At 37.5% G+C, this 23492-nt stretch overlaps 1 protein-coding gene across 7 annotated transcripts in view; it reads left to right on the forward strand.

Annotated features, from left to right (window-relative positions):
* The first annotated feature begins 930 nt into the window (after positions 1 to 930).
* The window catches only part of SPAG17 (sperm associated antigen 17), a 97246-nt gene continuing 74684 nt past the window's right edge, over positions 931 to 23492 (forward strand). For 4 of the 7 annotated variants that reach the window (XM_085236327.1, XM_085236346.1, XM_085236354.1 and 1 more), the window contains exons 1-4: positions 932 to 1130; positions 8292 to 8432; positions 8724 to 8783; positions 22655 to 22783. In XM_085236327.1, coding sequence (XP_085092453.1) covers positions 1026 to 1130; positions 8292 to 8432; positions 8724 to 8783; positions 22655 to 22783 — 435 coding nt within the window. In that variant the 5' untranslated portion in view covers positions 932 to 1025. The other 3 variants (XM_085236361.1, XM_085236366.1, XM_085236373.1) reach the window with 3 other exon arrangements.

Here is a 23492-nt window from a genome sequence, read left to right on the forward strand (position 1 = left end):
TCTGTTTTTCTGAACAATTGCAGTCTGGTGGGTTTTTTTGGTTTTTTTTTCAGAACAACAAAAGAAAACCTCAAAAAGAGAAAAATGGACATTAGCCAAGAAATGGGGTGGGAGAACATGTTTATGGGTGTTGGCAAATCTACTGTGCAGCTTTCCCATGTTATAAACTACATCACTGTCTACAAACCCAGGCAAGATGCTCATCTGCACACTACAATGATACAAGACTGATATCTTATGTCTCTTACAAACTTAATAGTTTTCTACTGCATATAATTAGAAGGTATTTTATAAAGAACGTACATGAGGTCAGTATTATCCTAGAATACAATACAGAAAAAAGCAGTAATGGGCTGCACAGCATGGCTTTAAGGCTCCTGCAAAATTAAAATAATAGATTTGGAGGCTCCAAGCAATGCTGGTCGGTACAGCGGGCTGGGGGAAGGGCACCATGTGGTTTGGGATATTTTCACCAAATGTTAAATCACACAGAATATTTCACTCGTCTCCACTGTGAGATCACAACATGACTCCTCTGTAATGAATTCTTTATCTTGGCAGCTCTCCTGCTTTCTCCCAGCCGTGCCTCCCTCTCCCCTCCGAGTCCCCATGCCGGCACATCTGGCAGCGCTCAGCCAGTGATTTTGGCCCGGGACACCCACACCTGTGCCCAGTGGCTGAGCACAGCTCCGGGGGGACGAGGAGGTGGTTGAGAGGGTCAGGGGGCCGAAGTTCCCCTCCAGCCCCATTGCACGCACCCAACCCCATGCCCTGTTCCAAGGCACAAAATGGCGGCTCGAGGCGCAGCACCTCGGTTCTATGCCGCGTGTGCTGCTCAGCCTATAGCCTACAGCCCCACGAAGGGCCCCACCGCGGCCTCGGCCCCACCAGCAAGCAGCACTGGCCTATAGGGCTCGAAGCGCTGCGGGCCCGGTTGCCGCAGCGACGGCGCGGCTGCAAGCCGCGGTCACGCGGAGACCGGTCGTCGGGGCGACGCGTGAGGTCTGCCCGCTGCCGGCACCGCCATGGCCCCCAAGCGGGCCAAGGCCAGCGGGGTGGCTGCCTCCTCCTCCGCGGGGACCGCAGCGAAGAGCTGGGAGGCTGCGCTGGTGTCCGTCCCGTTGGAGGAGGTGAAGGCGAAGGGTGGCCAAGGGGGGCCTGAAGCTGACGGGGCGAGGGACGTTCGGGGGGCCGAGGGTCGTGCGGGGCTCCCCGTGTCCACCTCCGGAAGCCACCCCCGGCACGGCACAGCCGCCTGCTCTCCTATCCCCGGGTCGGACGCCAAGTTTCGACTCGGAGTGAACTTTTTATAAACTGCTGAACAACGGGGGTTTCGTGGAGGTGCTGACACAGCATTAACTCCCGCGTTGAAAATGTGAGGCTGTAATTTTCCTGCGTGAGCGTGAGCAGCTAAAAAACGCTTTTTTTTTTTTTTTTTTTTTTTTTGCTTTTGAACAACATGTGAGGGTCTAAAGGCGTATTTGGGTTTCCAGGTTCTATATATAAGCAATGTCATTCTAATAAATCTTGACTTGCGAGAAAGAAATTTGGTTTCAAAATAGCACGGCAGTTTTACAAACAATAATATTTCTCTAGCATGTGTTTGTCTACCACCACTTCTGCAAGTGAGACAAATGACTTCCATGGACCCCTTGTTTGGGAGTTTGGGGGTTCCTGCCTCATTTGAAGACCCAGAGTATTTTTTGCTGTGTTTTCACCTTGTTATTTTTTCATAATGTGCACTTCTGGTAAGCGTGAAGACTTCAGAGATCTGTTTTTGAATTGGCTGGTCAGTTTTTCAAAAATGCCTCTGATTCCAAAAGTCTCCCAAAAGTACTTAACTTGTATTCATTTTTTCATTTGGTAGTCACCATCTTGTAAAAGTTTAGCCAAACAAAATCACTGTTTGCAGTAAGTTCTGCTTATCTAAGCCTGTTGCTTCCCTTCCCCCCCGCTCCCTTCCCCCCTTCCGAATTTACATTTTCAAAAGTACTTGAGCCCTTTCCTGCTGTCGAATTCCATCCTTACTCCAGGAGAACATCCCCGAAGACTGAGAAAGGGGTGGAGGTTCCCTCTCCATACGCTTCTCAGCTCCTGGCCATTTTCCTGGGCTTGCTAGCAAGGTGCCAATTAGCGAAATTTTGTTTTTATGGTGGTGTTTATTGTGGCTGTGGATATTGTCCAGTGAATTCACTGAACAAAGTGCTCTGTTTATTCTGCTTCTATCTGTAATTTATTACATTTGTTAAATATAAACTGTTATATTGAGGTATTTTAAAAGGTAGAAAATAAATGCTCAAAACTTAGGAAATACCAGAATTAGGATTATTCAGGACCACACATTGAGGCAGATGGAAGGAAATGTTGAATGTATTCACTGAATGGAATCAAAATCCTGTTGGAAGAAAGTATGTGATCACCTAATTAAGGATTATTGTAATGCCTGTACCCGAGGGAGCTTAATTAAGATTCCTTGGTTCCTTAATTTTGATACTGTCCGTGAGTTTTATGTTCCAGTTAAACTAATTCCATTTTCGCTGTCTTGCTGCTGGCAGGCAGAGCCTTGGGGTTCCAGCCTCAAGCTTCTGTGGCGCTGGGCAACTGCTAAAATGTCCTGTTGGAGGGCAATTCTTACTCAGCTCTGATTATCCTGGGCAGAGACAGACATAGTACTTAGCTGTTGAATGCTCTTCCGAGCATCAGAGTTCATGATGCTGAGATGTGGGTATACTTCATGTAAATGATTGTGCTTTGTAAAACCATAGCTTTGATGTATGTGTGCCTGTGCTGCCAGATTTTCTTCCCCTTGAACATGGAGAAAACTGATTTTCTTACTTAATCACATAAGGTTTTTTATGAAGGGATAAAAATGATCTTTCTAATCAAACCTCGTTCAGCAAATAGTCTAAACTCAGTATCCTGTTCTCCCCCTGCTCTCTTCAGCAATCTTACAGCATATAGCATTTAAACTCAAGTACGTAAAGGTTAGAAACTGAAAGCAGCCTTTTATAGAAAGTGTTGAGCTATTTTAATTATAGGTGTCACCAACCACACTGTGCAAAATTATTTCTTACATCATATGAGATATAATGTATGAAGCTGAAAATATTTGGGAGATGACAGGAACTCCTACCAATTAAATACATTCCTCTTCTGGTAAATCACGTATAATGAATTTTAAAATCTTTTATCAATTTAGAGAATATTCTTTTCTTTTAGTGGAGTCAGAGGGAATTTACTAGAACTGGTTTTATACTGTACCAGGTAAGCTAAGCAATGAAATTTCACATTTTGATGTGTGTTTACGACTTACTTACAATATTTTATTAGCCTGATCTTATGGAAAGGAGTCATTTCACATGTGGTGTTAACATTTTATGGAGGGTATGCTAACCAAAATATGATTTAACTGGTATTTACTAAGCAAATAATGGCTTTTTCTTAAAAACACTGTGAAAACTGGCAAACAGACAACATAAAAACAGGTACAGAGGAAATACAGATTTTGCAGAGGCTCATGTTGTAGTTTATATACATCTTTTGTTTCTAACATATACTCTGCAGAAAAACATGGAGCTACAAGTTGAGTTTGTCTTCATTTATTTATCAAGATAATTTGATTGGGCTAGTTGCATAATTAAGTCACAAAATATAAACTAAGACTCTCAGATTTACATTTTTAATGCTTTAAGAAGATATAGGGCTATATTTGCTGGGTGAAAAGTGAATTCTAAGCAAATACAGCTCTGATATATCTATTCTGTGTCCTTATTAGGTGCTCTAACTGAGCATAGCAGCTGGAAGCCGCATTCTGTTCTGATTTCCCATCTGTACTGTTTTGCTTTATCGGCATTTTAAGGCCTGAAAATTGAATCTAGACCTTGTAAAACCATTGAAAACATTCTGAATAGGATGGCTCAACTTTTGATCTCTATTCATTTTGCTTGCTCTTTGGAGAGAAACTAAATGTTCAGTTGAATTGTGTTGCTCTGTAATCTGCAATCATGCAGCAAAAGCCCAAGCTCCTAAAACCAGAATCCAGTAGTAACCTGGGTAGGTGTCAGTCAGCAGGTAATGAAAGCGGACTTGAAGGTATCTTAACGCTGGTGCCCTGCGCATCTCTGCATTACGGCTGCAAAATTGCTGATGAGCCACTTTTTCCACTAATTCCTTCTGTATTTACTGGTTTACAAGCTCCCTCATTGCTGAAAACAAAAAAAGCTAAAGGTTATGCCTTCCCAAGCATTCGTAAATTACTAATAAATCTTGCTTTTTCTAGGGCTGTACTTAAAAATGAGGAGATTAAAGAACTCTCACCTGTCGATGCTCAAATATTTGGAGTTTTTAAGCTTTCACATGTTTCCCTTTAGCAATTAGAGTTACATTTGAAATTACAGTGTAAAGAAGTGAGCCTACTAGTTGAGGCCCTACGCAGGAAAAACACACACACACAAAACAAAACAAAACAAAAAAACACCCACGGATCAGACAACTGTTTGATGCTTGTTCTAGCAACAGAAATCTAGAAACCAGTACTTCAGGTGTAGCCAATGTATCTGCTTTGTTCAAATGTCTCCTCTGAAGCAGCTGCTCTTCTAGGTCTAGGAAATGAAGCAAGACGTTAAAAATGGAAAGAAAGCTGCTTGTGTGGAGCTTTGGGAACTAGGTGGATCTTGCTGGGACTAGAGCTTCTTCTGCAGAAGGACATGCAAGCTTCCCCTATAGATCATTTCTGAGAGATTTTGACTTGTTTCAAGTCTGGACATGGTCAAGTGTTTTGAAATGAGGGACGCATAATCATTTGTGACAATGATTGTAACTGAGTGTCTTCCAGTTAGAGTGATCCTATCCATAACTGGAACTTGTATCAAATTGCATAGAAGATATTCAGTTACCAATGTCACGTTTCCCATTATGATGATCATTCAGTTTTGAACCAGTGCTGTTGATTCTCTGGGCTGTCTACTATCTCTGTTTCACTCATCTCCACTGACAGTCAGGAGTGCTTCTGCTGTTCCCCTAGTGGCAGCCTCCTCAGAGTGTCTCTGTGCTTTTCCTCTAGTTATTGCATGATTTTCTCTGTCCTATACTTTCAGCTGGGAACCTCGTTTGAGGTAACCCTGAGGTGATTAATCTATGCTCCCTAAGATCCTTTGTTAGGTCTCTCTTCTACAATAACATTTGAAAGAATTGAACTGAGTAGAGCAGCAGTTGTATATTGAGAGAAAATGTTTTAAAAGTAACCGTATACATTTTATTACTTTTCCTTCTCAGTTTTATGTTGTGATTTTAGGTGGTGAGCTGTAGAAGCAGGGTCTGTTTCTTCTCTGTCCTTTCAGAGCCTTGAACATTAAGGGTACTGTTACAGTATTGATAATATAAGGACAATGTTGCAAAAAATAATAAATTTTAAGGTCAGAAGAAAGACAATCAGTTGAACACCTTAAGCTATGTACTAATTCTGCATATTCTCTGTCCTCATTGACCTCAATTGCTGTTATGAACATTCCGCTTTACTGGAAAATGAACCTCAAGGGCTTCAAAATCAGTGAGTGTAGAAACAGATGGCATGCTATTGGTGACTGGGAATTCTGCATCAATTTATCTAGCTCCTGTTCGCAGGTGTTGTGTGTTTGTATAAAAGGAATATATTTCTGATTCATATTCCAGCTAAAGAGGGATAGGAGCTGTTCTATGGAGAAGCTCTTTTGAAGCAGAAAATGAATGGAGGGAAAAAGACATGCCAGTAGTGTCAAGAGCATACCTTTGGTGAATCCCTGAAAATGTTTTGTTTGGATAAATCTGAAGGTTTTTTGGGTAATTCATTTTCACAAGCTGTACTTATCCTGATGTTTTGCATTGGTGTTATGGGCTTCTCTGAAGGTGACCACCTCAGTAGGAATCAGGGAATGTTTATCCTTTGCTTTAAATGCCTCCCCAAGGAATGAAGAAGTGTTGCAAAGAAAAAAGTCCAATTACTCATACATAAGCCAAGTGCCTGGGAAAATATTAAAGGTGCTAGGAATTGGACAAGGAATCTGAGACTTGAGAAAGCTGGCAATGAAGTCAGGTAATGAAGCTGAGGACTAACTGCATGGGAAGACTGAGGAGAAGATGATGTTAGGGATTAGGGATGCAAGAACAGGGTGTGAGAAGGTTTTGGAGAAGTTATGGCACTCTGGAACAGAGAGTAGAAACAGAATGAGAAGTGAGATAGCAACAATTGTGGGCTAAGGGTGCAAAGGTCAAGAAGAGTCAGAGCTAGGAGGAATACAGGTTTCACAGACATCACTGTTCCAGGATGATGTTAGTTCTAAGCAGATGTAATTTCTGGGCACCGAGGTACTGGCGTGTTCTAAAGAGAAAGAGAGCATGAGGTAGAGAGGTCTTAGAACTCTGATGGAGTTTTCTTCACATATCTGAAAAACAAAGACCTTGTAGGAACAGGCACTGTTGCTACTGGATCATTCCCCACCTGAAGCCAAGGCTACAACTTGGCATTTCTGAATATTGTTTGTGCTATTGGCCTGTCTCTGTGACGCCTACTGCACTTCATTCCCCTCTTGGCAGCCTACACTAAGGAGAACATCTTGGTGATGAGCTGCTCCGTTTGCTTACCTCACGTCTGGATGGTCCTTCTCAAGTCTCCAGCATTGCTCACAATGCTGATACAAGAGGGTCGTTCAATCACAACAGCTTGCACTTGTGGAAGCCTAGAATATAATGCATTTGCACACAAGTATGGACATCCAAATGCTCTCTGTTCAAAGAAGACAGCTGTACAATGACAAGTTTAACTTTAATTCACATTAATTGCAACTCCTGTACATCTTTTGATGGTAATGTTAAAATATCAAGTTCGTTCACTCACAGTTATCTTGACAACTTTAGGCAGGGTGAGCTATCACTATTCCCCAGCTCTGTAGAAAGGGGAAAAAGGAGTTGAGTGGACCTAGCTCAGTCCCCACATTGGCCATTGATGGAGAGCTGAGCTGCCAGCAGTGCTGCAGCTATTGCCACTTCTCCAGTGAGCAGTGTCACCACTGCAGCATGGCTGGACACACTTCTCTATTGCAAAGATTTAGGGTAGGCTTTTTTTTTTTCTTCCAGATATGAGAAGGAACAAATGAAGAATAGTGTTGTAAAACTGGAAAAAGAGAAACCTACCTTTTTATCATATTCATTCTTTTTTCTTTTTTTTTTTCTTTTTTGAAAGGTTCTTTCCCTGTCTTTACTATATACTCAAGTTTTGTTCTATTGTTCTGCAAGCATTTTTGTATGCATTTTTCATGATATATGAATATGAAAATATTTTCATAAAAATCCTGAACAATTAGCTTTTCTTAAATTTCTCTTTAGCATGATGTGCGCTGAATAACATGAGTCTGCTTGCCTGTTCCTGTCCAGTATGACAGTGTCTTCGGACCATTTAGATCTTGCTTAGACCACTTGCTGAAACTGTTTCTGTGTTGACCCTAATGAAGTTTCATTGATATCCTTGCAGTTTAAACATGCAGGTTTGCAATAGAATATATTTAACATGGTGTGTCTTGAAGTGAGGAAAACACAACTCCCAGATGTATTTCTGGTTCATGTGCCACCAGTTCAGGTGTCACTGATTCTGATAAAAAACACTAGAGAGAGCTATAGATGTGTTGGAGATGACCACTCACTTTCTGAAAGGGATTCCAGTAGGTTGGAGTAAAAAAAGTGGAGATTTGCTTAAATTACCCATTTGGACAAAATTTATCTTTGTTAAAAATATGTAGTGAAAAACTGTAAGAATGCATGAATAGACAGATCCTTATAAAATGTACAAACAATGCTACATTTTTTAGAAAATAGTATCCAGTCAGTTTCTCTTTTCCAGGATGAGGAAGCTGGATTTTTTTTTCATTTTTCTAGAGCAAATAGTTAATGCCAACAGTATAAATACATACATTTAAATTCTACATCCTTTTTGTTTACCAGATTCTCAAATGTGCAAATGACATGCAAAAGTTATTTCACTTTTGTAACGTGTCAATGCAGTGTCTGCCTCTAAGGTGTTTTAGTATTATTGGGCTCTTGCTTTTTCCATAGCATAATGCTGCCACCTGATGGCAGAAATAATTGGAATAAATCAGTATGTACTTTTGCGGGTTGTACACTTTATTGCAGTGTGTTTCATATGATAATGAATATGTGTTAAATAAAGTCATTATGTCTACGTGCTCACTCATTCAAACTGCAGAGAAGCTTTATTGTGTGCTCATGTTCTAATGCATTAAATATTTTATTTTGGAAAGTAGGATGACTGGAAGCCTAGCATCGCTTTTGTGGTGGGAGCTAGAATTGAGGATGAAATTCACACAAAGGCCTTGTCCCTTGCTGTGCAGGTGCCACAGCGGAAGCTCTTCAGCGTGGTAACATGTGAAGATATCTTCAGACAGGTATTCCAAGAAAGGAACTTTTAATAACAAACCAAACCATAAATGAATTACTCTGGAAATTTTAAAATTTACACTACTTCATAGGAGTTAAAAATGGAAGTAGAGAACCTTACTATGTGAGTTGGTTTGCTCCCTGTAAGTGTTTAAGTCTTCTTCAGACTTTTCTCCAAGGTGCTCATCAAAGCTCCCTCCCTAAGGAACTTTAAGATGATTTACAATAGTCAATAACAAGTAAAATAATTTGTTTAAAATTAGAATCTGATCACAGCAGAATGCTTTATTTCCTTGCAGATTGCAGAATCTGGAAGTCAAAAGGGGAAAAAGGTTAAAGATGTGCCTATGTTCTATGAGGTAAGTTAAAACATATATTGCAAAGTCAGCGCTCTTACATTGAGGTAATTACAGCTGTGTAATTATGTTATACATACTAGAGTAAATGCAGTTCTACTGAATGTGTCTGGTATAATCACTCAGCTTAGTTTAGATACTTAACTGCTTTCTTTCTCTCATACCAACACATTTCTGTTGGACTATTAATTAGGTGAGAATCAAGATATCTTTTTAGAGATACTAGTTTTATTAGGAATATGTTATGTGGTCCTATTTTGATGGTAAAAATTACAGAAAAATATTAGACTCTGCTCTTCCAGATGCTCACAGTAATTTAGAGACTTATACCTTCATTTATTGGCATGCAAGCCCATAAACGAAACACCAGCTCTGTGTGCTAGTATCCATTATAATCTCAGTTTGATGTTAAATTCTAACCTGATTCGTCAAGTGGGGTATGTCATTGGAGTTGGGAGTCATGCTTAGTACAAAGAGGACTTCCTTCTCCCTACCTTGTTAATGTTTTACGTACAGCTTGTGAGAGGCTATAAAATTCTGTGATTAATTAGAAGATTGTTTAAAATTTTCTCAGGTAGAGTTTTATGGCCCTACAGACCTGGAACATAAAGAATTTTGGATCCCTCTAAAAAGATCTTGTTTGCATTTTAGTTCTGAAATGACTAATAAAGTTTTTATATGTCTCGGATTTTGGTGGACTTTATAACAGGTCTTTTTAGTTGCAGTCTGTTTTTCAGTAATGCCAGACTTCTATCTGAACAAGTCCCTTTGGAATTATTTACCACTGACATGACTGTGAATTTTATGCAATTAACCGTCTTCGTTTAGGACCAGCCTCCCAGGCAAACCCACCCTTATATTACCTGGGATGTAAAACCCTTTCAGTCCTACTGACAGAAAGATTTTGAAGTCTGGTTTTAAGCAGAAGCTTTGTATGATACCTGTATTTAATTACTAAGAGCAATTTTCCTTGTGAAGTGGATACTTATTAAATTCCAGCTGTCAGTGCTGTGTCTCATTAGCTACTTTCTTTATTCCTCAAAGACATTTTTTTCCTCCCTTCCTTTAACAGAGAATATAAAATGCCTCTTCTGACCTTTTGCTTGGACTCAGTTTCCTTTCTGGCTGTAGCAAATTAGAAGATTGATCATGTTGCCACAAGCATTAAGATCCTGCCTCTCTGGGCAGAAATTTGCTCCTGAGTGTGTGCTTCAAGTCCACGTACAGTCTGTGCATTCAAAGCTTTTGCTGCAATAGGGATAAACAAGTATGAGGCTAGCCCAGAATGCAGAGCTATGAAAAGCTCTTTAGAGAGGAGCATTTCTGACGTTGCTGCATACAGTTCTTCTCTGCTGTGGAACTCAACACACTTAAGGAATATGTACATTCCGCAGGTGCATATTCATTTCTAGTGATACAGTAAATTAAATTACTAAACCATTAATGGTCTTTGAATATATAAATATGCATCTGAAGTGAATTTCAGACTGATGACTGATGCATATTAGCATGGCTGTTAATGGTATTAACAGCAACACTGTTACCCATGCCATTGCTCCTGCAAATTGTGTCTACTCAGATGTTGGGTGTTTTAATAAGTTCCAATGTAGCAGTCTGCAGCACCTGCTCTAAGTCAAGAAACATTAACAAACTGTTGTGTTGGTGTACTGCAAGCTAGATATATATCATAGCAAAGCAATTCCTTTTGTCTGTTCTAAATTATTTCCCTTCAGGGCTTTTAACATCTTAGTGTGTTTGATTTCATATAACTTATTGTACAAATTGAAGAGGATAATAGCAGGGCTTATGGATGTATAGCTAAAAGATTTTGAAATTTAGTGTCTATCTGCTTTTCTTCCTCTGAAATGACTTGAGGAGGAGTAGGAGGCCTGATTTGTAATTTATTGCTATTTCCAGCACTTAATTAAATGATGTTAGGCTAATTATCTCATAAATATGCCTTTTTTTTTTTTAATGGAAAGAAAAACATTGCATTTCCTGTAAAATATTAACAGATTTCATATTGAGTCAGGTTTATTTCTCATATACAGATTTTCTAACAGACAAGACCTAAAGACCTATGTATTTTGAATAAAATATATGTATTATATATGTGAGGTATGTATCTTCTATTGCTTACGTACCTGTTTGTTTTGTAAGTTTTCTGTTAGGATGGGTAATGTTATATGTAATTATGATGCTTTACCACTACAAAATATGAGACTGTGTTTCAGTTTCCATATGTTGATTTTTGAAAATCTTTTCAAGCTTAAATTTTCCGTACTGGCTTTGTTCATCACGCTATTTTTAATTATTTTTTTTCTGGAAAATTCTGGTGAGATTCAGTTCAAAGGCTATAGGTATGGAAAGATTTTTTTTTTTTTCCTTACAGCATTTGTTTTCCAGCTTTGTCATACTCAAAAGGGCAGGGTTAGGAATATTGTCCTTACATTACTCAGGAAATCTTGAGAAGGATTCTTGCCACATACACAGAAGGGAATAAGCTGGAGCTGGAAAGTAGTACCATGGTAAGAAAAGATTTTAAGAGAAGATGGAACCTCATGCAGTCCCTAAATGTGAAAAGACTGGTAGTAGATAACAGGGTTGCTGCAAATATACAGCTGAATAATGGATGTGGCCATGAGAGGGAGGGGCATGGGGGAGTGAGAGATGTGAAACAGTTTAGTAGTTCTCTCAAACAAGCTCAGGTGCCTAAGATAAAGGATCATAGAAAGATGAAGTAGGCACAAGTGGTAGAGATGAGAACAGTTTTGTTTGGATGTACATCCCAGAATGCTGCCTTCACAATGTGCCCTTGTTCTGATGAAACCTTGTAGCAGCAGCACTCTTTCCTACTCTGCTTGAACTTATCTCCACGACAAGCTAGTCTGGAAATCCTGTGTAGCCAAAAAGACTGGATTGCAATTAAAAATGTCTTTATTCCATTACATAAAAGAATTAATATACTAGCCATGCTTTCTCACAGCCAAATTAATGGCTCCTAGCTACCACTGTCAAACAGGAAAATATCATCAAATCAGGGGCCAAACCCAAATTCTAGCCCATTCTCATCCCAGAATGCTGTGCAACTGAAGCAAAATGAAACAGCTGTAACTAGATGTTTCTCATTAATCACTGAATAGTTAGGTAATTCTACTGATATGGGGGATGATAGGAGGCAGTGTGAACAGCACAGAGTGCACTCTAGAAATCCTTACTAGACTTAAGGACAGGTATAAGTGAATGCAAATAGAAAATTTCTTAGGCATGAAGTAGTCTTTTAGACAAGAGTAATTTCATCATCTGCTTAAAAAAGTTTAAATGTGGGTTATAATGACCTTTCTGCAGAAAAGATGAACATAAACCATGAGAAGAGGCCATTTAAAAACTAGAGTAAAGTCTGTGATAGCAGCAAATCCATAGGTTTCAGGGATTGAGAGAAGACTATGGTTCAAGAAGACATTTGAATCAGAAAGGAAAAGATTAATAAACTATTTGGGCTTTGGACCTCAAATGTAGTGGAAGTGTTTGGGGTAGTTGAAATGAAAGTTTCCTGTAATTTTATTTTATTTTTTCTCTTCCTTTGCTCTATCTTTAATGATGCCTTTTTTTCTTTTTTTCTTTTTTTTTCTTTTTTTCTCCCCTCCATCTTTCCTTTCCCTGATATACATGGGACTTTGAAAGGAAGACTTTCCTTCTCTCTTCATCATTAGTAAATCCAAGTCAAAGCTCTATGTGTTCTTCTCAGTCGAGGCTGAGAACTGCTGGGTAGTTAGAAGTATAGTATTTTAGGTTTACACTTTTCTGGTTTATTCTATTTTAGCTTATAAGAGCGTTTAATTAGGAGTTGTGTCACTTGTCTAAGAGTTGGATAGCTAAATTTCTGTTCAAGAGTGAAAATTTCAAACTTGTTTTTCAATTGTAAATCTGATATATTTTCCCAAGAGATCATAGTTATGTTACATAAATACATAAATTAATACATATACGCAAAATATCACACCTAACTTGTTTCAACTGTTCTTTTTTAGTGAGAAAAGCTACTGACAAAAAGAAAAGTTGTCAACGCTATAGACCAAGAGTTGGATTTTTTATTTTTTATTAATACAGCTATCACCAGTTTGTGTGAAATAAATAAATAGATAGATTTCATTGGTAGAAGTGATTATTCTGACCTGTACCACTGGTCTCAGCGGGTTATTTTTCAAAAACAATGTCTTAAAACATATAAAATCAAAATCAGATATTTTTTTTTTCTTAATGATTAAAAACAATCAATAATCTATTATAACTTTAATTTATTTCAGGGAAAACCTTTCCTGATAGAAGTTACTTCGAATATCATTGTGAATGCATGCTTCAGTGCATAAAAGTCATGCTTTCTAGATCAAAGGAAAACTTGCAATTAATCTTCTCAATATAAAAAATCTGAAATTCAGTTCAAATTTTCCCAATTTTTTCTCTTTCTTTGGCAATGTGTAATAGACTCCTTCATGTTTTTCAGTTCTCAAGTAATTTCTGTGAATCTTTGTAATGAACACAATTAATTAGTTTTATTTCATTGTGGAGTTAATGGTTTTGTTGAATATGTATCAAATACAAATGTAACATAATCCATGTACTCCTATTTGATAGCTGTTTGTAGACAAGTCTGAAGTTTGTAAAAGTTGTCTTGGGTACTGCCTTGCACTGAGAACAAATTTTAAATCAAATGGTTCACCATTGACCAATGAGTCCTTCCCATAGTTACCACTTTTCAGGTTCTCTGTGTTTTAAATTTGGTTTGTTTTCTTTGTTCTAAGATGCATTTCTTGTCATTTACAAAGTCAAATCATATTGCTTTCTCATGTTATGTTGTTAGCCAAATACTTTGTATAATGAGTTTTCCAATACGTTATATATAATTCCTATCTTTATTGTGTCCCAGAAATCCTATCATTGAAGACTTCGTCTTTTCCCAAATAATTTAAGTATTTTAAATAGAATAGTCTTAATATGTTGATAATAATTATTTTGGAAGTTAGTCCCAGGTTTTGTAGAACCAAAGCTGAGTGTTGTAGTATGTAGTATGTAACTTGCATGTCACTTACAGGAACTGTTAATATTTAAACAGAAGAGAATATATTGATTACAAGAATAGAATATATTGATTATAAATTTTTATCATTGGCTGAACACAGAACCTGTTCTGCACAGCAAATGGTTCTCATAGAAAACCTGATTTTTATTGTACCTTGTTGCTTGCAGAGAAGGAGTATCAACTCAGATACCTCACACTTGAGGACTGATAGAAGCAGAGAATGTGCCAATTTTATTGTTTGAGTGAAGATGCATAACAGCTAACTCATATTGACACACATAGACAGGCATATAGAGGTATTTACCTATTTGCAGTTTCACAAAACAACCCAAAGAGATCCCCAAATCAAACCTTCTACCGATAAGCATCGTATGCACAGTTTTCCTGTCAAAATCCAATTAAATTAAATGTTTGCATGTAAATCTTAATTAGTGCATGTTTTGTACAGCTCATTTTTGAAGACTAAAAGGTTATTGATTAGAAACAGAATCTCGCCTTCCTTTAAAATTGTTTATAGGGTACTTGTTGGTTTTTTTGGTTGTTGTTGTTTAGTGGTTGGGTTTTGTTGTTGGTGGAGGTTTTTTTGTTTTTTTTTCCCCCCCAAGACTGTGCTGTCAGAATCCTTGGGAATTTGTGTAATATTAATAGTACTTCGTGCCTTAATAACAGCAGGATCAGAAGTATCCTTGAGTTTTCCTGGGATAAGTGAAGCAGATTCCCACCCTATCACTTCTAACTCAGGGTTCATTACCTGAAATATTAAGATCTACTGCAGGGCAGTAAAAATTGAAAAAGCTGAAATGGAGCAAACTGAATGAATTCTGGCAGAAAATGATAGATTTAAACTAGTCTTACTTCAGGCATTTCTGTGGATTTTTTTTTTGCTTGGAGTATGTGGAATATAGATTTATGCGGTAAGAGTTGTTGCTGGTAAGATTGTTTGAAGTAATTGTTAGTGATACCACAGTGTCCACAAAAAAGAAGAGATCCACTTTGAAAGGGAACTCAGCATGTAGTTCCTGGCATAGGTGCTATTATTGTATTATGAACATTTTCATGTATGCATATATATGTGTGTGTGCTGATGTGCATAAATAGTCAAAGCTGTCTTATTCTAATACTTCCTCACCTCAGTGGCATGAATTGCATTCAGGAATTCAAAACAATGTTTGTATCCTTTTTTCAGTAGGTCCTAAATACCTCATACCTTTCTATGTTTTTTCCCATGATGTCCTTTTTTTCTGCTATCTGTCTCTAACAATACTTTCACTGAAGAAGAGAGGAAAAAAAAAAAAAAAGAAAGAAAAGGAAAGGGAACTAGGAACAAGGGTATGCATCTATATTGCCTATAGGATCTTAAAATAAATTTATAGTGTAGAAAAACTGAGCTACTGGTTTTATTGTGTTATATTTGTTTGTTTTTTTTAATGTAATACGGCTAATGATATCATACCTTTGGTGAAAAAGTGATATGAATCTCTCTTATCATACTATCCTGAATGAAGTAGCTTCATATATCAGACATCTTGCTGTTGAAAGAGTAGAAATGAAAATCAACATCTTTAGCCCATTAGCCTCTGCTATTATAAGAATTCTCACTGTCCTCTGTAGTGATTCTTCCCATTAACTCTTTTGTCATCCATTAGATTCTTGTCCCTAATTGCATTCATGATTCCACATCCCCCTTTTAGCTGTACAGTTTTCTACCCTACTTTGGTATTTTTGCAATCTAATGGCCTAGAGTACCTCTGTAACATGATATATTTCTTGTGCTTAATTCTTGCTGCATAAAGTTGATATATGCAATGCTTTTTAACTTGGATTTTACATCAGATTAATAACTCGATGTGGAAACAAAACTCTGAATGTTGCAGACATAATACTTGTTACTAAGAGTATTTTTACCCAAGAAGGCATAAGCTCTTGTGAGTTTTGTGGCAGCTGGAGGAGAGCAAAGATTGATTAGTAGCCAGGATATGTGTTACTGAAGAAACAAGTTTCAGAAATAACACAAGTAAGGAGTATTGTTAGGGATCCCTTTTGGTTTCTTGTAGAAACATATGATCAAAGGTGAATTGTTTTTGTGAAAGTGTATGTTTTGACAAAACACCATCAGAAAGGTTAAGATCAAGACTATGCTTTCTCGAAAGTAGAGATCGTCAATCTAAAATCTAGCCTTCAAAGTCAAAAGATGATGTGATTAGAATTTATTTTGTAGTAAAAGTTAGATTTTGTTTTCTTTCCATTGTAGAACAAAAATTACATCAAAAAGTGATTGTAAAATGGAATAGTTCAAGAGCCAGAACTTTTCACACACGTGTCATTGTTGTGTTGAGAATGCTTGATAGTAAAAATCACTTCAGCAGTCACGCTGACTGCTCAGAAGGATAAAAGAATTTAATTTTAATTTTGAAGGCCAGTACAGAGCAAAACAAATACTGCAATCTTAAATATTATAATAGAATAGAACTGTTCTCAGGTCAGCCTTTATCACGTGCAATTGTCTGAATGAGAGTTAACAGAATTTTATTGCATTTTATTAGAATTTTATTTATTTTAGTGCACTTTGTCTTTATACTGTATAGGTATACATGCTCAAGAGATTATTGGGAATTTTTATGAATTAAGATGCCTTTTACAGATGTGCTAGGGCCGAAGAAGAGTAGAGAACTTTAGGTTCTGCTGTGGGTAATAGCTTCTCAGTGGTTTTCATCTTGCCTGTTGCCAAGCACCTACAAGGTAAATAGTTGTTTCCAACATGCATGCAGCTTGGTATAAATTTTTTTGGTGTTTCCATGCAGGTTTTGTTGAAATATGTGTGTAACTAAGCAAATAGCAGTAATGTCTGTAGCGATCTTGGAACTGGTAGAGACCCTTTGGAAAAGGAAGCGCTGTTCTTGTTTTGTTGCCTTCAAAATATCAGGTGACTATGAGGGATTAACTAAGAGTCATATTTCTCAAGTAGAGTAAATACCCACAGAATCCAATGTCATTGAAGGAAAAAAAGAAGTGCTTAAGGCCCAATGCAAATATGGACCACAGTGGAAAAGTGCTGCTGAGGAGTTTTGTGGTGCCAAGCCCCATAAGGCCATTGGGACTTCCCGTCTCACAGATTGTTAGGTTTCACAGGAAACTGGCAACTAGGCAGGTTCTGCCAGCACAAGGATTGATGAGACAACTTCACTTCTTAAATCTTTTTGTTCCTTGTCTTATTGGGTTCTCTCCCTTGCCAGATACAATATCAGAGAAACATGACTTCAGCTCTGTGAAGTTCACTGTGTGAATCCTTTTGGCTGAAGTTACTAGAAAGAATGTATTTCTCAGAAACACAAAATATTTTGCTCCTCAAAAGGTTTGCTGAGTACATTTATACTACTGAAATGTATATGTTTCAAGATTTGATCATAGCAATATATCTCTTCTTCTGAAAACATATCACATATCATCAGCAGACTGGTATATCTTCTCTATTTAGAGAGCTTTGATTTCTTTAGTTGTTCCTCAGGAATTACTTAAATGCCATTTTATCTCTCCCCAGTTAGAGTGTTAAAATTGAACAGATATTAAAGGGTCATATGAGAGAATCTTTACTTTCCATGAAGCTCATCTTTGCTGAGATATCAGTGCTGATGATTAATCCTTTTGCTCACTGGATATTCACATTATATTTTTTAATTCCTTAGAGCAGTTAGGTTTGGTAGCAGTTAGGTGGCCAGGGAGGCATTGGAAGAATATGTCATAGATGGTTGTATGAGATCTTTAATAAAGCCGAAGTTAAAAGTCATCCTAATTTTTATGTAATGTATTTTCTCTTTTTTATTTAATTTGTGTTATTCAATTGTTTGTATTTCCTTTAAACATTGCCTGCTTGTAATAGTAAGACACACATGCACTGTACGTATATGTCTTAGAAAGTTCTCCTGTATTGCTTAGATTAAACCTGTTAAGATATCCTGTGGAAAAGGACTTGGGGGTAATGGTGGGTGAAAAGCTTGACACAAGCAAACACTGTTGCTTGCAGCCTGAGAGACCAACTGTATCCTGGGCTACATCAAAAGAGGGGTGGCCAGCAGGGAGAGGGAGGTGATTGTCCGCCTCTACTCTGCTCTTATGAGGCTCCATCTGCAGTACTGTGTCCAGACCTGGGACCCCCAGCACAAGGAAGACATGGAGCTGTTGGAGAGGGTCCAGAAGAAGCCATGGAGAGGACTGCAGCACATCTCCTGTGAAGAAAGACAGAGGAAACTGGGCTTGTTCAGCCTGGAGAAGAAGAGACTCCAAGGAAACCTTGTAGTCTTTTTGATAGTTAAAGCAGGCCTGCAGGAAAGCTGGCTAAGGACTCCTTATCAGTGAGTGTAGTGACAGAACAAGAGGGAATGTCATTCAAGTAAAAGAGGGTAGATTTAGATTAAATATAATGAAGAAATTTTTCACTCAGAAGGTTCTGATACACACTGCCCAGAGAAACTGTGGATGCCCCATCCATGGAGGTGTTCAAGCCCAGATTGAATGGACTCCTGGGCAGCCTGATCTGATGGGAAGTGTTCCTGCCCATGGCAGAGGGTTGGAGCTAGGTGGTCTTCCAGCCCAAGTTGTTTTGTGATTCTGTGATCCCCTCAGATTGCACACTGACTGTAGAGAGAGATTTAAAGCACAGACCTTCTTTTGATATATATTTCTAGCTAGGTTTCTGCTCACCAGATTAGATTGTATTGTGATTTGGCAAAAATGGACTCACTCAACATATTTTAATAGGGCATGAACAGCCATTGCTGTTGGTTTGAGAAATTATTCCACAATAGAAAGGCAGATATTTAATACATGAATAGCATACATATTTGCTCAATATTGCTCAACAGTGAAAGTATCCTAGTCTTATTTAAGTAGGTTTGTTTGAAAACTAGGGTTTAGACTTGGAGGGACACTAGGTGAAAGAAAGACTTTAAATTTGCTTTTATTAGTTTTTAAAATTCTCTGGAATACATGTTGATAGTGTCTTTACTGATTAATGAAGGTGATTCACTGATTTGGTTTAAGTTGTTAGTCTACCTAATGGATACAAAAGCTCTATGTGGAGCTCTTTTCAGATACACTCTTGATGTACTGATTTAGGTGATCCTTGAGCTCACCTTGAATTGTGAGTCATTTATTCACCAGTGAAGGACGATGACTAAAAAAGTAATCTTTTGACATCATAATTGGGAAGACTTTCTGAGAGGCAAAAATGAAACAAGGGGAATGGTCTGACAGTACAGGCTGAATTACGTTTCGATGAACTGCAGGTGCAGTCTCAAAGAAATTTTTTGTCAGCTCAAGGCCCTCCTGGTATTCTTTCAAAATGATGTTACAGTATGCTGTTGTAAATGAAACGTTATCACCAGATTCAGAAATATTTATGCTGTGCATACACATGTCTTCTTTGGACAGAAGAAGTTTTTCAGATGGCATGCAGCTTTCATTCCATAGTCTGGCTTGAAAGCTTCTTACAAAGGATTCTCACAATACAGCACCACACTAATCTGATGGCAGATTGTTGTAAGTGAAGATTGCTTATTTTTCCTTCTTTCATTAGCTTGCTCAAAAAATACATATTTGAACAGTAAAAATTGTCTTCATTGGTATATGTAATCCACATAGCCTCTTCTGCTAAAGATAGCTTACTGACTCACTGCATCATCTAGAAAGGGATTTGTACTGCGAAGGAACTATGTTTCTGGTAGGAACCATTATGTGTGTGAATCTGACATATATGTGATGACTTTAATTTCTTAGTTTCAAGAACAGGGGGAAAGATGGGGCTCTAGCAAGTTTATCTTGCATGTAATGACAAAGCTGTGAAAATTGGTAATTTAAGTGCTTTTCTGATTATGCTGTAGCAGGCATAGTTGAGCTGAATAGGCTATACTGAAAAGGAGGCAAATTAAAAAAAGATGAAGGCTCAGACTTTAAATGTTTCCTAAGCATTTAAAACCTGCCTCCAGTCTCAACAACATCAGCATATGCCAGTGGTATAGTATCACCTACAAGCACTCGTGAAATGTTTGAGTGGCTTGAAATGCATGCCCTTTGCACCATGCAGCTAAGTCTCTGCATGGTTCATACTGCCACCATATGAGATCAAATACTGCATCACTGCAGCCTTTCTGCACTTCACAAAAGTGACCCCTGCTGTGTGAGGAATGCTAAGTTTCCTCTTCCTTTAAAGGAAAAGAGGCTCTACCTAACTGAATTTGTCTGTCCAAGTTTCCATGGTTTCTTACATAAGGAAAAGGTCATCATTGGCAGGATAAAGTATAGTCAATCTGAAATGAATCCACCTCATAGTATCCCAAAAGATTCTTTCTGTACTCTTACCAAGTCTTTGTCTTCAGCTTTTTGTTACTGAGGCTCAGTGGATTCTTAGTTGTTTATGCCAGGCACCTGAATAACTCACAGGGCCACAAATAAAGAAAACGTGCATGCATGTAATAAATTCTTTTATCTGCTCTGTGTGCATTGATTTATGTTCTATCTTTAAACAAGCAGTGATGAAGGATTGTTTTTTATTTCCTTAGGCATGTTGCAGATTTCACATTGCTATATGAAAAACTGATTACTTTCTTTTTATTGCCAAATGTTGGATGCTTATTTTATTCATCTTATTTGTCTGACCTCACTCCACAGTAGTAGAATGTGAAAGAGAGTTTGGTCTATACCTTTCTAACACTTAACATAAAAATTGTCATTCCCAGTTGTTGGAACTTGTTAGAGTTGTCCAAGCTCTATAACGAACTGGACATGTCTCTTAATTTCTGTGTTATCTGTCTACAAAATAGGAAAAGTCATGATGCATTGCATCTAACTGATAAAGTGCTTCAAGCTTCTCAGGAGGAATGGATTGTAAGAGTCTGTGCATTCCTTCCTTCTTCCATGAACAATAAATCAGCAACTGCCATCAAGCTGGGTTACTATATATACTTTTCAGGAAACCTCCCAGAATCCCTTCATTTCCTCTCTATTGTGCATCAAGAAATGAGCATCTCATCTAGATTAGGCAGTTAAGAAGCATTTCTTTGCATAAGCTGTTAACACCATTTATGCAAAAAAAAAAAAAAAAAAAAAAAAAAAAATTCTCTAAGGGAAATTAATGTGGTATTTCTAGCAAACTGTCTTCCTTTCAGAGCTTTGATTTTCTCTAGCTAGCTCTAAGTTACACTTTTTTGTTGGAATGGCTTGAAGCTTTTACGGTGACTAGAGTCTGTGAACTTTTTTAAGTCTGCTCTTAACATATCATTGGTTTTCTGCCATGACTCTGAAGTCACTAGGAATCTTTCCAGAAGCCTTCTGTGGTTGGTTTGTTGAGATAGTGACCAGAAACTATTCTTACTCAGACTACAAAAGATGTAAAACAAAACTGAGCTTTACCATTATGCATTTTCTTAGATGTGTGCTAAAGAGATTACCAGATTTATTAGTTTTGAAGTGGGAGGAGTATTTGGTGGTGGGAGGTTATAAATACTAATATTTTGTTTTGTTTCCCTGTTACGTGTTCCAGAAAAATCTAAGTTATACCAGATTTTCTTCTTCCTTTTTGTTTTCATTTGTATGAAACCGTCATTTGGCCTGTAATAGTCTGAATTCTATTCTGGCTTTGTTTTATTCAAACAAGCATTTTTAATGGCTATATTTACTTACCCAGGTTTTACTTGAGAAGTGAAAATTTCTAAGCAGGGTGAGAAACTGAAAGCTCAAAGCTAATGGTGTTGTTTGTATTAGACAAGACACAGTTCAATGAGATGCAGTGTGCACCTTCATTGTCTGAATGTTAGCAAGCAAAATTGACACCATATGTGCCCAACTGTAATTGCTCCAAGAGGGGAAAAGAGAAACATGTCAGAACATTTGAGTAACACCTAATTCAGCCCATGGTTATAAATAATGCTGATGGCTGCTTAAAAACAAAAGTAGGAAAATATTATGGTTATATTATTCCTCAACAGCACTTCCTACATAGGTGAACTTTATTATGGAGACAACACAAGTGAAAAGAAACGTATAACAACTTTTTATGATATTTTTATGTTATTTTATTTTTTTCGCAGTAAATAAAGTGGTTATGAGGCTCCAAGGAAAACAGCCCAGATGTTAGTGTGTTGTACAAAATTTAGTGGAAACAAGCTGTAAAAAACATAGTCATAAAACAGCCTGTCAATGCCACACATCTGGACAATGCAGCTGTATGTTCCCGCTGCTGTCATCACCCTAAGAAAACTCAATAGCCTTATTTCACCCCAATTAGGCTGCATACCAACAGAATCAGCAATACACAGGGAGGGGGTATATTTTCACCCATACAGACACTCTCAAATTCCCTTCAAGAAGTTTATATCTTTCATTCAAGGCTAGTGCCTCAGATGCTAGTCGCTTTGTAAACAGTATTCAAAATAACACCCTCTGATTTGGTGTCTGTTAAATACATTTTAGTTTATAATAAGTAATTGCTTAATGTTGCTTCTTTGTTTTTAAAAAATATATATACTTTACAGAGAAAACTGTGTATCTGTTGACCCTTAAATAAATCGTAGAAGTTTTCTCCCATCTGCTATTTTATAGCATTTATAACTTCATTTGAGGTTTTTGGAAATAAAGAATAGCTATGTATCATATGAATTTGTTGTTTTTTTGGAACGTGTGGCCACTTTGAGCCACACATTGTACAATGTGAAGTAACACCCCATCATTTCTGCATGTGAAATAAGTCAAATGCAATATTAAAACCATACAAGTAATAGTTATTTTTATTTTTTCTCTGCAGGTTGTAGAAGTAGCCAAAGCCATTTTGGATAGTGGAGAAGAAATTCCTGTTACACTAACTGGAAAGCTATTGAAATTTCAACTGCTTTGCATTAAACAGAAGGATCTTCAGAGAAGGGACGCTGAAAAGGTACTACAGTATGCTTTAGGGAGATTTCTTAATTAACTTTATGAAGCTAATTCAGGAACTATTTGCATAAATACAGCTATCTCCTCATACTTAACTTTCTGTAAACATCATTAGAAAAAAATGTAAACAGAAATTTATTTAGGTTTTTGGAAGAAGCTCCCAGTTATTCAAATGTAGTTGAGATAGGGAAAAGAATAGAACTCTTTGCTTGAGTAAAAAGTAGTAATGCAGTATCTCAATCTTAGGACTAAGAGATGATAGAGCTGCAAACTATGTATCATCATTGTCCTTTTCTGGTGTTCCCTGACCTGACTTCCACATATCTTCTAGGGCTGTCACTACTAGCCCCAAGACTGCCTTAGTCAGCCTGATTGACAGTTCCATAGCAGGAATTTCAGCAGGCTTGCACAGAATCACTGTGACGTTGAGAAGAAAGGGAAAAGATCCTCAAAAAAGGCTTTTACTTCCTGAAGTACTAAGGACAACTAGTGCTCTTTGTGGGAATCTTGACAAATTCTAATATATATTTCTGCTTTCTTGAGGCTTAATTACATAAAATTATTCAAGTGCGATAAACAAAGTTTATTGTAGCACTACAGTCTGATGATTGTATCATCTGTTTTGATGTGTTATTCAGCTTAGAATTCAAATTCATAATATCAAAACCTTCCAGTTGAAATGTCCAAAGTGGAATAAATCTAAAGGTAAA

This window comes from Meleagris gallopavo, chromosome 1 (assembly GCF_905368555.1).
Source record: "Meleagris gallopavo chromosome 1, MGAL_WU_HG_1.1, whole genome shotgun sequence".
NCBI lineage: Eukaryota > Metazoa > Chordata > Aves > Galliformes > Phasianidae > Meleagris > Meleagris gallopavo.